Here is a 14,765-nt window from a genome sequence, read left to right as displayed (position 1 = left end):
TGGGACTTGCTTTGGCCAATGGAAGTGAGCGGGGATGACCCGAGCAGAGGCTCACGAGACGCTTGGGCATGAAGCTCACCCTCTTGCGCGGCTCTCGAAACCCTGCCCCCATGTGAGGATGTTCAGACAAGCTTACCGGAAGGTAAGAAGCTACACGAATAGAGGCGAGCGGTCCCAGCCACGGCCGCATAGACCAGCCAGCCCGGCGATCCGCCAACCGGCCCAGGAACAACACAGACCAGCAAAGCCAGCGCACCCAGAATTATGAGCTAAATAAATGGTGGTTACGTTGAGTGATTCGGTTTTAAGATGAGTGACCGTAAGAAAAGGTAACTGACAAGATGCATGCCCGCTAACAACACCACTAGAAAACCACTTGCTTTGGTGGAATTAAGAGGGCCTTTCCTCAAGAGAAAAGGCTTTCATGGTCCAGTCACTCCCAGTCCCACTATTCATACAAGTGTCTTACATGATAAAAGCCCGTGTTAGCAAAATCACAAGGCTGCAGAGGCTAACAGCCTTCTCCACTGCCCAAGGTGTGAGCGTCTGTCCACATCCTCGAGGGCCGCGCCCTGTACAACTGCCCTCGGTGGGAGAGCTGCCCGCACCAGGCCACGCAAATCGGAGCCGGAGGGCGGAATGAAATTCTCTCAAGGAAAAGCGTCACGAAAAGGGAAGGAGCCTGAACTACACCTGCGTGTGGGCCGAGGGAAGGCCAACGGACAAAGTCAAGAACCTCCTTAGAAGGTATAAAGTGTGGGTGACACTGCAATAACTTAGGGGAAAATTTTAATTAAAAAAACAACTTAGTAAACCGCCGATCACCGGAGCGCGTCATTATTGCCCAGGGCGCGCCCAGTGATAAAACGGCTGCGAGGGGTTCGCTCGCCGGCGCGGCTGTCTGAGCTGACCCGCTGTAAGGAAGTGGCACTACCAACACCACCGGTAACTTCCCAAAGTCACGTCGGTGAGTCTACAGCCTCGTGGTCCTGAAGAAACGAAGATACCCGAGACGACCGGCATTTGGATTCCTCCCAACTCACAGGACTAGAACAGTACGATCTGGACTCAGAAGTAGTCCTCCTCCCGCTCTCTCCTGGGCCAGGGGGTTGAAGGGACAAGACGGCACGTGGCTCAACTCAGAGAGGCCCTCGGGTCAGGAAAGTATCAGTTGAAAAGTAGGGACGCCTCGGGCCTGTTTTCTTTCACTGCTCTATAGCCCAGAGTATCTGAAGCTCGTAGTTTCAAATACTGAGTATCAATACTTAGTCACAATACTAGTTGTAACACTTAGTTAATACTTAGTCACAATACTAGTTGTAACACTTAGTTAATACTTAGTCACAATACTAGTTGTAACACTTAGTTAATACTTAGTTACAATATTAGTTGTAACACTTAGTTAACACTCAGTATTAACACATCTTAGTATCTGGTATGTCAAATCTCAGTGCTCTTCTTTTTCTGAACTTGTCACACATCACTCTGGGGAAGAGTAGGGGTAGGACAGTCACCTCATGTTTCGGGCCCCTAACGCCGGGCATGCACGTCACAGCCACATCAGCAGGACTGCTGTGCATTAGAGAAAGGTAGACGCGAACGTCAAGCTCTTCAATCCATCTCTGCTAGGGTGTTGTTAACAGAAATTCTTCTCGGATCCTAGCAGTAGTATGGCAGAGCCCAGCCATAACTGTGGATCTCAGCTTTGGGTTTTGCCTCCGTCCGTCCACACTGGTATTTCAATAAATAACCAAGATACGCCAACTCTTTGAGCTCCAAACCTAAAACGGCTCCTTCCCACACATTCTCTCCTTCGCCCAGTAAGGACAACTAAAGAAGGGACGCACACCCCTGGACCCCAGCACCCTTGATCCAGGAGCTTCAAGAACGCTTTCCAAATCCACACAAAGGAACTTTCCTTCTCTGAGCACGCTTTCTTTCTTATTACTCACAGGGTACACCCTTCCGTTTCCTAAAAACTCTTATGTTCAACATCCGAGAAATCTGCTGACTTCTCATGCCCCTGCCCCTGCTGCTTCACTTCCTCCTTGCCTCCCTCCCAGTTTACCAGGGCCCACACTAAACAACTGGTTTAATCAACGCATTTGTGTCCCATTTTTCACCAATGGCAGTCAAGACTAGCGTGGACACTGTTGTACCGCGATCCCCGGGCTCCGAGATGAGGCTCACCACCAAGAGTGGGGAAGAGAGACCCAAGAACACTTTCTGAACATTCATGATGTGCAGGCATTTTGCTGGACACACTCAAGCACACAGCTTATGCACCGCCCCGTAACCTTCAGTCCGTGACCACTCGCAAGGATGCTGTGCGCGCAAACAATGAACCTTCTTCTCTGGTTACCATTTTGCAGAGAATTACCTACATCCCACTTCTAGCAGATTGATTCTTTTTACATATATACGCCTCAGATTTGGGATAAACTCCCTTTTTGTTGTGTGTATATAAATCCCAACACCTATATCAACTCCTCCCTCATGAGCCATCTGAAAACCCAGGGGTTTTAAACCTAAAAAATGTTTAAAAAGGAATGGTAACCCACACAAAATTTATACATTGACATTTTAAAAACATTTCCCTTTTAACTTTACCTTTTTATACGACTTTAGAAAGTATTGTTTCGGCTATCCTTGTGACAATGTCACTGGTTTTCTTAGTACTGCCCATTAGTCAATTTTATCCAACTCTGACGTCGTAGGGTGCTAGAATTTTAAACTCACTTTGTGCATGCCTGTGTATGATCATTCTTTTTACAAACAATAATGTCTTCTTTATTGAATAAATTGAGCATGTGACACTGTAAGTTTAAGGTGTATAACGCGTTACATTTGTATACTGTCATATGATTGTCAGAGTAACATTTATAACATTACGTAATTTAGTACACTATTATTATCTCTATTCGTTATACTATCCAGTAGGTCTCTATGGCTTAGTTACTACTTGTTACAAGTTTGTACCCTTAAACATCACCAATCTTACACCCTCCATCATTCCCTGGTAACCATCACTTACTTTTTTTTTTTTTTAACTTTTTGAGATTCCGCACATAAATGGTATCACACAGTACTTGTCTTTCTCTGACTTGCATACCATAACGTGCTCGAGGTCCATCCAAGTTGTTGCAAATGGCAGGATATCCTCCTTTCTTATCGGTCAATATTTCGTGGTGTATATGTACCACACGGTTTTTATCCGTTCATCTGTTGATGGGCAGTTGGGTGTCTCCATAGCTTGGCTATTGTGAATGATGCTGCAATAAACATCAAAATACTTATCTCATCAAAATCCTGTTTTCATTTCCTTTGGGTATATATCCAGAAGTGGAGTTGCTGGATCATATGGTAGATCTATTTTTAATTTTTTGAGAAACTTCCATATTCCTCCACATTCTTTTCCATGGTGGCTGCACCAACTCACATTCCCATCAACAAAGTATAAAGGTTCCATTGTCACCACATCCTCACCAGCACCTGTTGTCTCGTCTTCTCAGTGATGGTCATTTTAACAAGTGTGAGGTGGTACCTCACTGAGCTTTCGATTTGCATCACCCTGACAATGTGTGATGTTGTGAATTTTTCATGCACCTGTTGACCATTTTGATGTCCTCTTTGCAAAAATGCCTATTTAGTTCTTCTGCTCATTTTCTGATCAGGTTGTTTTTTGTTGCTAAACCAACCAAGTTCTTGACTTACTTTGGAATGTTCCACATATGTCCGTGAAGTCTGTTTGCTCTGAAGTGTGGTTCAATTCCGGGGTTTCCTTATCAACTTCCTGATCCATCCACTGCTGAGATAGGGTATCTGGGTCCTTTATTGTCATTGCATTATTGAGTTGTACCTCAAGATCTCTTAGTATTTGTCTAATGTACTTGGTGCTTGGGCGCTGGAACTGTACACACAAGTGTTCTATCTTCTTGACGTGCAGATTCACTTACCATTGTGTGATGGCCTTCCTTGTCCCCGTGACCCTTTTCGACTTGGAGAGAGGGATGCCCCACCTACCTTCTTTTGATTCCCACCGCCTGGATGGTCACCTTCCACCCTTTTACTTTGTGCCTGCTGGTGTCTTCAGCATATAGCGGAGTCCTGTGTGGTTTTTGTTGCTGTTGTTTGAAATCCATTCAGCCACTCTGAGCCCTTGATTGCTGGGTTCAATTCTGGGCAGTTATTGATATGTAATGATTTACTAGTGCCATTTTATCTTTTGCTTTCCCACTGTTTCTTTTTCGTTCTGTTTCTACCTTTGTAAGTTGGTGGTTTCCATGGTGATTTGCTCAGTCTCCCCTCTTCTTTATGTTTCCCTGTCTATGCTCTACATTTTTTGCCTAGTGGTTACCATGAGGACTACAAAAAACACCTCTAGATGAAATAGCCATTTTTTCTGCAGATAGCCATTTATCTTGATTTGCCTATAATTCCATCCTTTTGATACTCCAGTATTTATTTTAACTATTATGTTCAATTAGTCAACATACAGCACACCGTTTGTTTCTGAGGTAGTGTTCAACAATTCATTAGTTGCGTACCCAGTGCTCATCACAACACGTGCCCTCCTTAATACCCAACACCCGGTTACCCATCCCCCCACCCCCGCCCTTCTGTAGCCCAAAGTTTGGGTCCTGGAGTTCAGCATCTCTCATGGGTTTTCCCTCCCTTCCCCTATAGCTCTGCGCTGTTACATTCCACATATGAGTGAAACCATATGATGAATGTTATTCTTCAGTATTTTTGATGTGACAAATTACCTTTTCAGGCAGTGATTTTGTTACCAAGTGGTAGCAGGTACAATTATTTTTAATACTTTTCCTTTAAACTTTATGCTATAATTAAGGGTTTAATATACTATTGTAAAAAAGAGTTACAGTCTTCTAATTGTCCATTTACCACCTTAATCAGCATTTTGTGTATTTTCATCTTCCCATTTCAGCTTGAAGAGCTCCCTGCAACGTATCTTGTAAGGCAGGTCTATTGGTGGTGAACTCCCCTCAGTTGTGGTTTGTCTGGGAAAGCCTTTATCTTTACTTCATATCTGAAGGATAACTTTGCCAGATATTCTTGGGAGGCAGGTTTTATCTTTCACTATTTTGAAAAAAATCATTCCGCTCTTCACAAGGCTGTAGAGTTTCTGCAGAGAAATCTGCTGAAAGTCTAATGCAGGTTCCTTTGTAAGTTATTGTCTTTTTCCCCCAGGTTGCCTTTTAAATTCTTTACCATTGACTTTTGACAGTTTCAATATAATGTGTCTTAAAGAAGGTCTTTTCACATTGAGATAAGTGTTTTATTAGCTTTGTGGACTTGTCTGTCCAGTTCCCTCCCCAGGTTTGAGAAGTTCTCAGCTCTTATTTCCTTAAATATGCACTCTGCTCCTTTCTCTCTCTCTTATCCCTCTGGAAATTCCCATTCATCTAATGATAACTCTCCTAATGGAGTCTAATAGTTTTCACAGGGTTTCTTTACTTTCTTAACATCTTAGTTCTCTCTCCTCTTCCACCTGAATCATTTCTAGATCCCTATCTTCCAGCTCATGAATTCTCTCTTCCATCTGATCTGATCTATTTCCAATGCTTTCAAAATACATTCTTCCTTTCATTTTTTGAGTTTTCCAGCTCCAGAATTTCTGTTTGGTTCTTCATTAGAATTTCAATCTCTTTGCTAAAGTATTTCTTCTATTCACTAATTTTATTCCTGAGGTCACAGGTCACAGTATTGCCTTCATAAGTTTTCCTGTAGTTTGTTGAAGTCCATCATAATAGCTAGTTTTGAATTATGTATCAGATTGCAATGGTCCGTGTTTTGTGGATCTGTTACTAGAAAATTGTCATTTTCCTTTTGTGATACCATATTACCATGATTTTTCATAGTGTTTCATGAAAAGTGCCTCTGCCACCACATCTAAAGCAGCAGACACCTTTCTTATTTATGTAAAAGCCTTGTTTAGTTTGATTCTAATAGTTTTAACAGGTTGGTGATGGGAAGCCTTCCTCTTCTCTTCCAGAAGGTGGTGCTGCAGCACAAGTCTTTGGTTTCTCTTACCAGCGCTGACTCCCCACTAGGGCTGGGAGAGCTGTGCATTTAAAATAAAAGGGGGGGGGTGGCAGCACAGTGGAAGGTGGGGTGTGTTTAGCACCTAGGGCTTTCGGGGCCCTCAAGTAGGGGGTTCCCAGAGCTCCATGGGCACTTTCCCCTAAATCCCCTGGGGCAGACAGCAGGAAACATACTTTCCTCCAGTTCCGTGTCTGCCTTCCTCCCTTCCCTTTCACTCCCCCACCTCCCAGCCCTCAAGTCACTGTGGTTTCGCAGAGAGAGCAACAGGTTCTCCAGCTCTGTAGCAACCGCTTTCAGCCTCTACCTCCTCTGCCAGAAGGGTGGTGCTGGCTCCCTACCAGACCCGTCCCTGCAGCCTCTGCTGCCCCCCCTCACTCCACTGCCCAATCCACTCACTTTTGGGTGCACACACAAATGCTTCTCTTGGGTGTCCTGGTGTGCTGTACAGAGGTGCTTTTTTTTTTTGTTTGGTTATGGGTATATGATTAGTTGTAAATGGAAGGCAAGAGAAAAAGGGAATGAGGCAGGCCTCCATGACTCTGACATCAATCACTCCTATATGGTCTTTCTTAAATTTGATAATTATTTTCTCCTTTTTTTCCTGTTATACTTTATTGGTCAGTATTTACAAAACAACTTTGAATTTTAAAAAATCACTGTCTTTTATTCCTCTGTGGAAATTTCCCCAACATTTCACTAGCCATCTCCCAAGAACTCATAGGCACTACACTAAGTGACGTGAAGATAAGTAAGCAGGGGTCACCGGTCTCAAGCAACTCAGTCTTATGGGGAAAGCACAGGAAAATAAGTAAAATTTAATGTTTTTTGGTGTTATAATACGTGCACAGTTCAAGTATAATGAAAAAAAAAACAAGTCATTTCCAGGCCAGAGAAGATGGTCATCTGCATCTGGAAAGCTTTCCCTCTAAGTCACCCAAACCAACTCAACATCTTACATGTTAAACCTGTTCTTTATTGGATCCTCTACTGCTCCAGGGCCCCATAACCCTAGCAGTCAACATGGCTGGAACCCCTCCAGTCATTAACTGGTCCTCTTCCACGCAGGGCTCTCAGAGCCATGCAGTCTGCCAAGCTGATCTCTACATCTCCATGATGTCTTTTTTAGGGTTCCTCATTCTCACTGTCTTACTTCCATCTTCATGACTCTTACCTAAACAAACACTCTCCTGTCTGGGTGCCTGAGTTCTGGCTCTCCCGTTTTATACCATGCTAGCAAACTGCTCTGCAGGAAGCAAGATCTTTCCAAAGAACAGCGCTTGAAGTCCTCTCCAATCTACCCCCTACCTTTTCAACTTGGCTTCCAGCTGCCAGCCTCTTGCGCACACTCTGTGGTCCAGATGAACTATATTTACATAATGGTATCACAAACACCCTAACTTCCTACCTCTCTCAAGAGGTTCTTATTAAAAACTACAGCTTCCTACCTTTAAGATTCCAATTAAACAGTGGCTTCTCTGAGAAGTTTCACCCTTCTGGAAAAAACACTGCATTCTCTTTTGAATTCCCCCAGCAATTAATTTGTGCCTCTATTCTTTTTACTAATGTTATCTTCCTTAATAGAGTGAATTTTCAAGAGTAGGCCCATCTCTCACCCCTAAAAAGCCAGTATGTATATGTAATTAGTAATCAATAAGCCCTTTATGAATACATTAAGGCCTTTCTGCCAAACACAGATCCTAGCAGAGTATCTTAATAAGCTGGATGGCTCACCTGATTTCCACAGGGAATTGTGCATTTGTGACCAGGAAACTAGAGATTTTACACTCGTGGAGTAGTGTCAAAAACCTGTTGATTTCCGGGTACATGATGGGTTCTCCCACTAGGGACAATGCACAGTGCTTTACCATCATTCCTTCTTCAAAACGTTCTTCTTTGACACCCGGTACTCCTGGAGAACACAGTGAAAAAGAACAAGCTCTAGAAAACACGGGGAAAGAATATTACTTTCACTTTTCTTAATGAAAGATTTTTAATTTTTCTTTTCTTTTTTTTTTAAGATTTTATTTATTTATTTGACAGAGAGATCACAAGTAGGCAAAGCGGCAGGCGGAGAGAGAAGGGGAAGCAGACTCCCTGCTGAGCAGAGAGCTCAATGTGGGGCTCAATCCCAGGACCCTGAGATCATGACCTGAGCCGAAAGCAGAGGCTTCACCCACTGAGCCACACATGTGCCCCAAAGATTTTTAATTTTTTTTATTTTTTTTTTTAGATTTTATTTATTTATTTGACAGAGATCACAAGCAGGCAGAGGCAAGGCAGAGAGAGGGAAGGGGAAGCAGGCTCCCCGCCGAGCAGAGAGCCCGATGCAGGGCTCGATCCCAGGACCCTGAGATCACGACCTGAGCCAAAGGCAGCGGCTTAACCCACTGAGCCACCCAGGCGCCCCAAAGATTTTTAATTTTTGTTAATGGTTCTTTGGTTACAGAAGGCAAATTCATTTTTTAAACCATCCAAATAATACAAACAAGAGCAAGGGGAAAGGGCTAGAATTAGTAAATCAGAAAGATCAGGAATATCCCCTTCAGTTCAACCCTAACTGAACTACAGGAATACGAGCAGGCAAAGCAAACTCTGTTAGCTAACGATCTGGAATGCGGAACACATCACTTTCCATAATTTGCTTAGCTCTGTATTCTTTCATGTTGGTTTAAGAAAATGAGCTCGAATGTTTACCAATAGTTAAGTGGATAAACAAAATTTAGTGTAAAGGTGCAATGAAATATTACTCAGCCTTGCAAAAGAAATGTGATGCTGACAGGTGACAACATAGACGAGTCTGTGCTAAGTGAAAAGAGTTAACACATAGGGACGAACTTATGATTCCACTAATCTGAGGTCCCTAGAATAGGCTAATTCAGACAGAAAGTGGAAGGTTACCAGAGGCTGGGAAGAAGGAGAAACGAGTGGTTATTTTTTCTTGGGTACAGAACTTCTGTTCTGGATGATGACAAAGTTCTGAAAATTGACAGTGGTCACAGCTGCACAACATCAAGAAAATACCTAATGACACTGAACCGTACCCTTTACGATGACCACACTGGTAAACATTGTGCTTTATACATTTTACGGTAATAAAAATATGAGGGGAGGCAGCTGAACTCAGTATAAGGAAAAGCATCTTCTAGACCCATCGTTTCTCCCTTTACTCCACAAGTATTCTGAATTGTGAAACTAAATGGAGTTGGTCCAAAAGTATACAGGACAGAAAATGAAGAACCCTGAACTGCCCTTTGGCCACACGCCGGAGTCACCAGGAGTGTCAAAAACTAGGTCCACTGCCTGTACTCAGTCAGGGTGGGTGTAAACCAGGATTACGGGAGTTTTTAAAATTCTTCAAGTGATACTAATGCGCAGCCACGGTCCAACACCACGGCATAAACCAGAAGGCCCCACATGCGCTTGCACACTGGACTCACCTGGGAATCTGAACACTTCCAAACTCCAGACCCCAGCACAGACCAATTAAATCCCAATCCTGGGGGAGAAGCATGGGCTACCGTGGCTTTGGAAGCTCCCCAGGTGACTCCACAGTGCGATCAAGCTTGGGGACCGCTGGCACACACCACAGGTCCTCAGCCCTCCCCGGACACTGGAACTACCTACCCAAAGCACTTTTAAAAATCCCAATGAGCAGAAAGTAGAAGACAGATTTAACCAGAACTGCAAAACTGATGACCTGAGACGCAGGAACTAGATAACTGAGTGCTGGCTAAGCCTCAGCGTGGGAAATCCTGTGTAGCCGGTCTCAACTCTGGCTGTACCACTCAGCTGGTTCGTGTTCCTTGGTCCAGCCATTCAGCCTCTCTATACCCATTCCCTGATCTGCGGTTGGGAATTTTACACACACAGACACCCCTCTTTTAAAAAATATATGTATGTTTATTTAGAGAAAGGGAGAGTACACAAGCAAGGGGAGGGCAAAGGAAGAGGGAGAGAGAGAATCTCAAGCAGACCCCATACTGAATGGAGAGCCCGACAGAGGGCTCGATCTCATGACACTGAGATCATGACCTCAGCTAAATCAAGAGCTGGACGCCGACCAACTCAACCACCCGGGCACCCCCATACCCAACTTCTATAAGAAGTCAATGAAATAAATCCCGAGGGCAGCAGCAGGCCCAGCACATAAGCATTCCAAAAATGGCAGCTACATTTAATTTAACAAAATTATTAAAATATTTTTATTTTAATAATTACTTGGTGAATGAAACAAATTCAATCCTTTATTTCAAATAAAATGGTAATTCCACTCAACTCAACATACATTTATTGATCACCTACTATGGGTCAACTAGTGTTCTAGGTAACTTTACTACAGTCAATTATTTTATAAGTAATTTCTCTATTTAGAGAAAAAAACCTCTGTCTTTATGAAGTTTATATTCTTTTGAGAGAAAGAAAGTAAACATCAAACATAATAAATCTGTAAATTCTATACCACTGTAGTCCAGTAATATGTTCTTAGATGCTGTAAATGTTCTCTGTACAATCTAACACAGCAGCCGCCAGCCACACGTGCCTCTTATTTTTTTTAAGATTTTATTTATTTATTTGACAGGGAGAGAGATCACAAGTAGGCAGAGAGACAGGCAAAGGGGGAGGGGGAGCAGGCTCCCCGCTGAGCAGAGAGTCCGATGCGGGGCTCGATCCGAGGACCCTGAGACCATGACCTGAGCCAAAGGCAGAGGCTTTAACCCACTGAGCCACCCAGGCGGCCCCTCAGGTGACTCTTGAGCACTTAAAATGTGGTCATTGTGAATGACTATGAACCAGATTTTTTATGTTATTTAATTTTCGCTAATTAAAATACAAAGGGTTGGGGCACCTGGGTGGCTCAGTGGGTTAAAGCCTCTGCCTTCAGCTCAGGTCATGATCTCGGGGTCCTGGGATCGAGCCCCGCATTAGACTATCTGCTCCGCAGTGAGCCTGCTTCCTCCTCTCTCTGCCTGCCTTGCTGCCTACTTGTGATCTCTGTCTGTCAAATGAATAAATAAAATCTTTAAAAAATAATAAAATAAAATAAAATACAAAGGGCCATATGTGGCTACTGGCTACCATACAGGATATGCTCCTCTTTAGTATGTTAGAAAGAGAGAAGCGTGTGGAACAGGAAAGGTGGAGCAGGGTGAAGAAGGTCAAGGACCCAAAGAAGAGGCAGCTGCCTTGAAGACAGGGCAGTCTGGAGAAGCTCCCCGGGAAGATGAGATCTGACCTGAAGAGACGAGGCTCAGGCCAAGAGAGTAAGGAAGGACAGAGCACTGTCGGCAGTGGACGGCAAAGCAAAGGCCCTGGGGTGGGAGCACGCTGGTCCAAGCAACCTGAGAAACACAGGGAGCACTGCAGGGTTTGGAGGAAGGTGCCATGACCTAAATTTCCCTCCACGTGTTTGGATCGGGCTGGCAGCGAAGCTGAGGACAAAGGGGCAAAGAGGCTCCTCTGGCAAAAGGCTATTGCATAACCTCAGCAAGAAATGATGGCAGCTTCTACTGCGATGGTGACAGCCGAGGCCACAGGAAGAGATCGACCAATGGGCTACAGTCAGTAGGACTTTCTAATGGACTGGAGGAAGGATATGAGAGAAGAGGTAATTAATGATTTCTACAAGCTTTTGGCCAGAGCAACAGAGCTGCCACCACCTGAGACAAAGTCTTTAAGTAACGGGTTTCACAAGTCAGGAACAACCTCTGTTCAATTGTAGAAGGGTGAAGTTTGATGTGTCTGTTCTCTATGTGTGAAAGAGCGTCCAGCGTCCAAGTCTGGAGTCTGGAAGGACGGACTGGATGGAAATAAACATTCTGGCAAACAGATGGTACTTCTATTCTGGGTCTGAGCTAGGGCAGTGAGCGCAGACAGAGAAGTGAACCGGGAGCTAGAAGACGCACATGTCTAGGGAAAGGAAGAGGGGTCCTCAGAGGACACGACCGAGGAGCAGCTGGGGAAGGAGGAAAGCGTAAAAGCAAAGGATCAGCTGTCACTGTCTCTGAGAGCCTGAACGAAAAAATCAACCCGCCCATTTAGACATCGACAAAAACCAAAACCAAAACCAAAAAAAGTCCCCTAAGTAAATCTCCTAAAAGAGTAATGATTCTGGGATTTAAAAATTATCTTAATTTTCTCAAAAAGTAAAGTGTTGAGAAGAATATGTAAACCCGTGGGTCTCTCCTTCACAACAGCACGCTTCCACTTCATGGTCACTGCCAGAGGCTATTATAGTGATCTTTCCCAAAACAAGGCCCTCAGGGACTCAGTCACCTGGTTCCTTCACTGTCCTCAAGGAAGTAGGTCAGAAAACAAGACATCCTCTAAATTTCTAATAGAAAAAAGCCCCGGAGCAGGGAGACCACGGAACAGCAAACACTTCATTTCAGTAACGAAGCTAAAGAAATATTTTTCACATGGGGAGTGTCTGTCCGTCTCTCTCACATATACTCACTCTCTCTCTCTCTCCATTCTCATGTTTCCCTACGCCTTTCTTCACAACTAAACTCTGCTTTCTTATTCTGATTTTTTTTCCCTTAAGCAAGTTTCTGACATTTCCCTTACCCTGAACAGCTTCCTGATCCTGGACAAACACTACGGTCCTCAGATTAACTAGGAAGCCCACTTTATCTCCCTCAAAGGTGCCAAAGCAGACACTTGAGATACCGGAAGTGTCACCCTTCTGTCACGGCAAGAAAACCAAGTAACAAAATTAACACGATATATCGCTCAGCAAAGGGCATTCATGCCTAATTCTAAAGTGTGGGGCAATTAGTCATAAAACATTCTTTCTTTGCATAAACAATTCAGTCCCAGGCCAAAGATCTTCCCAGAACCCTCCCGGGTAAACGCCACCTAAGTCTTCGATGGAGTCACTTCCACCGTGAGGTTCTCATAAATCACCTTCAGGAACAATTAGCAGGTGGTGCTCTCTCGCTCACCACCCCCATGTCCCTTCTGGACACGCACTTCAGCATACCCTGTTTGTGAAAACCGTCTGTCGGAGACCCTTATTCATTCATTCTGCATCACTTCACGTCTAAGTTAAACTACAGATAAGAGAAAACATGTCTACACCTTCAGCGCTGCGGACGTGCCTGACAAGGACTTGACTGCTGAACCGGTGGGAACCTGATGGAAGGAAACCTCCCGAGCTCCACTCCGGAACGCTTTCTCCCTGCTGTGGGAGCGTTTAGGGGGACAGGCAGCGTTCCGAACAGATGCTGAGCGGCGCTGAAACTCTGACCCACTTGTAATCAATATAAAGTTAATTCTGCATGTGTCTGAAGGGAAAGCTAATAAAGGTCATGAGAGAAAGCTATTGTAATGATTCAATTAAATAACTGAAGAGACAATAACTGCCCTCAGAATTGAGAACAAGCACAAAAGGGAAACATTTAAAAAAAAAATCAGAATATCTTCAAAATCTGTTCAAGCCTGGCCCCTTCGCTAAAGCTTGAACCTCCGAGGGAATAAGCAGCATCACCCACGGCAAGTGTCCTCTCCACAAACACAAAACCATGAAACGCCCGAACCAGACCCGGGGAGAAAGAAGGTAGAAAAGCACACTGAAAACCAAAGGATTCCACGCCAGAACAGGGGAAATTATGAATGAGTTAAAGCTGAACCTCTAAAGAGATGCTGAGCTTAGGATATCCAGAATATCACCAACTAAGAAGGAAAGAATTGGCTGTGATTCTCTGAAAACTGCCTATATGTTCCTAGAACATCTCTGTTTAAACCTAAACTCTGTATTCCCACAGATAAAATACCATTAAAATGGAGACTGAGTTACCATTCAAACCCCAACACCAAATTCATCAGCAGTAACCCTAAGCTATAGTACTCATGAACCTATTTCAGTGGTAACTAGGCAAACTGAATTTTCTTCTCCTATAGGAAAGTACAGCCCAAATTCTCACGAAGGCAACCAGTAATACTCCATTCCTCATTTTGTTTTGCTTTTCTCAAGCCACCGAGGGCCCAAGGTAAGAGCACCGGTGCTCTAGTGGGGAAACTAATGTGGTGTGGGAGAAAGGGGAACTTTCCTGCAGGGCCTCGGTGGGGAACTCTATCCCGAGTTAAGCCACGTCTCCACACCCATCTCTACTGAGGAGTCCAGCGGCTCACCATTCAGAAAGGACAGGACCTGTTTTACTTATGCCCTATCCCCTAGGGATGAAGAAAAGACAGAACACAGAGATTTCACTTAATGCAGGAGGCATTCAGGTTCATAAAAAAAGAGAAAACTTTAGACTAGAACCATTGATAAAGACTGAGTGAAGTTACAAAATCTCATTGCCTGATGACTGTCTACCATAAAATGAACAACCATGCATCTGAATGGTTTAGATTCTGCCAAAAAGAGAGAAAACATAACCAATATTCTGAAATACTAAAATTTCATAATTTTGCCCACTGTGGTTTGTTGTTGTTTTTTTTGTTGGTTTTTTTTTTAAGATTTTATTTATTTATTTGACAGACAGAGATCACAAGTAGGCAGAGAGGCAGGCAGAGAGAGAGAAAAGGAAGCAGGCTCCCCGTTGAGCAGAGAGCCCGATGCGGGGCTCGATCCCAGGACCCCGGGATCATGACCTGAGCTGAAGGCAGAGGCTTTAACCCACTGAGCTACCCAGGCGCCCCTGTTTTTTGTTTTTGACAGATCACAAGTAGGCAGAGAGGCAGGCAGAGAGAGAGAG

At 44.1% G+C, this 14,765-nt stretch overlaps 1 protein-coding gene across 1 annotated transcript in view; it reads right to left on the bottom strand.

The window, feature by feature from the left end:
* LOC111146247 (S-adenosyl-L-methionine-dependent tRNA 4-demethylwyosine synthase-like) overlaps positions 1–14,765 on the bottom strand; it is a 204,297-nt gene that overhangs the window by 87,472 nt on the left and 102,060 nt on the right. Inside the window, exon 12 of the mRNA XM_022501708.1 lies at positions 7,798–7,975. Coding sequence (XP_022357416.1) covers positions 7,798–7,975 — 178 coding nt within the window. The remainder of the gene's footprint in view (positions 1–7,797; positions 7,976–14,765) is intronic.

Source organism: Enhydra lutris, unplaced genomic scaffold, assembly GCF_002288905.1.
Source record: "Enhydra lutris kenyoni isolate GAN:26980312 unplaced genomic scaffold, ASM228890v2 scaffoldscaffold13, whole genome shotgun sequence".
In the NCBI taxonomy this organism is placed as follows: Eukaryota; Metazoa; Chordata; class Mammalia; order Carnivora; family Mustelidae; genus Enhydra; species Enhydra lutris.
The sequence above is the reverse complement of the archived record's forward strand: the minus strand, read 5'-3'. Positions and strand labels throughout refer to the sequence as shown.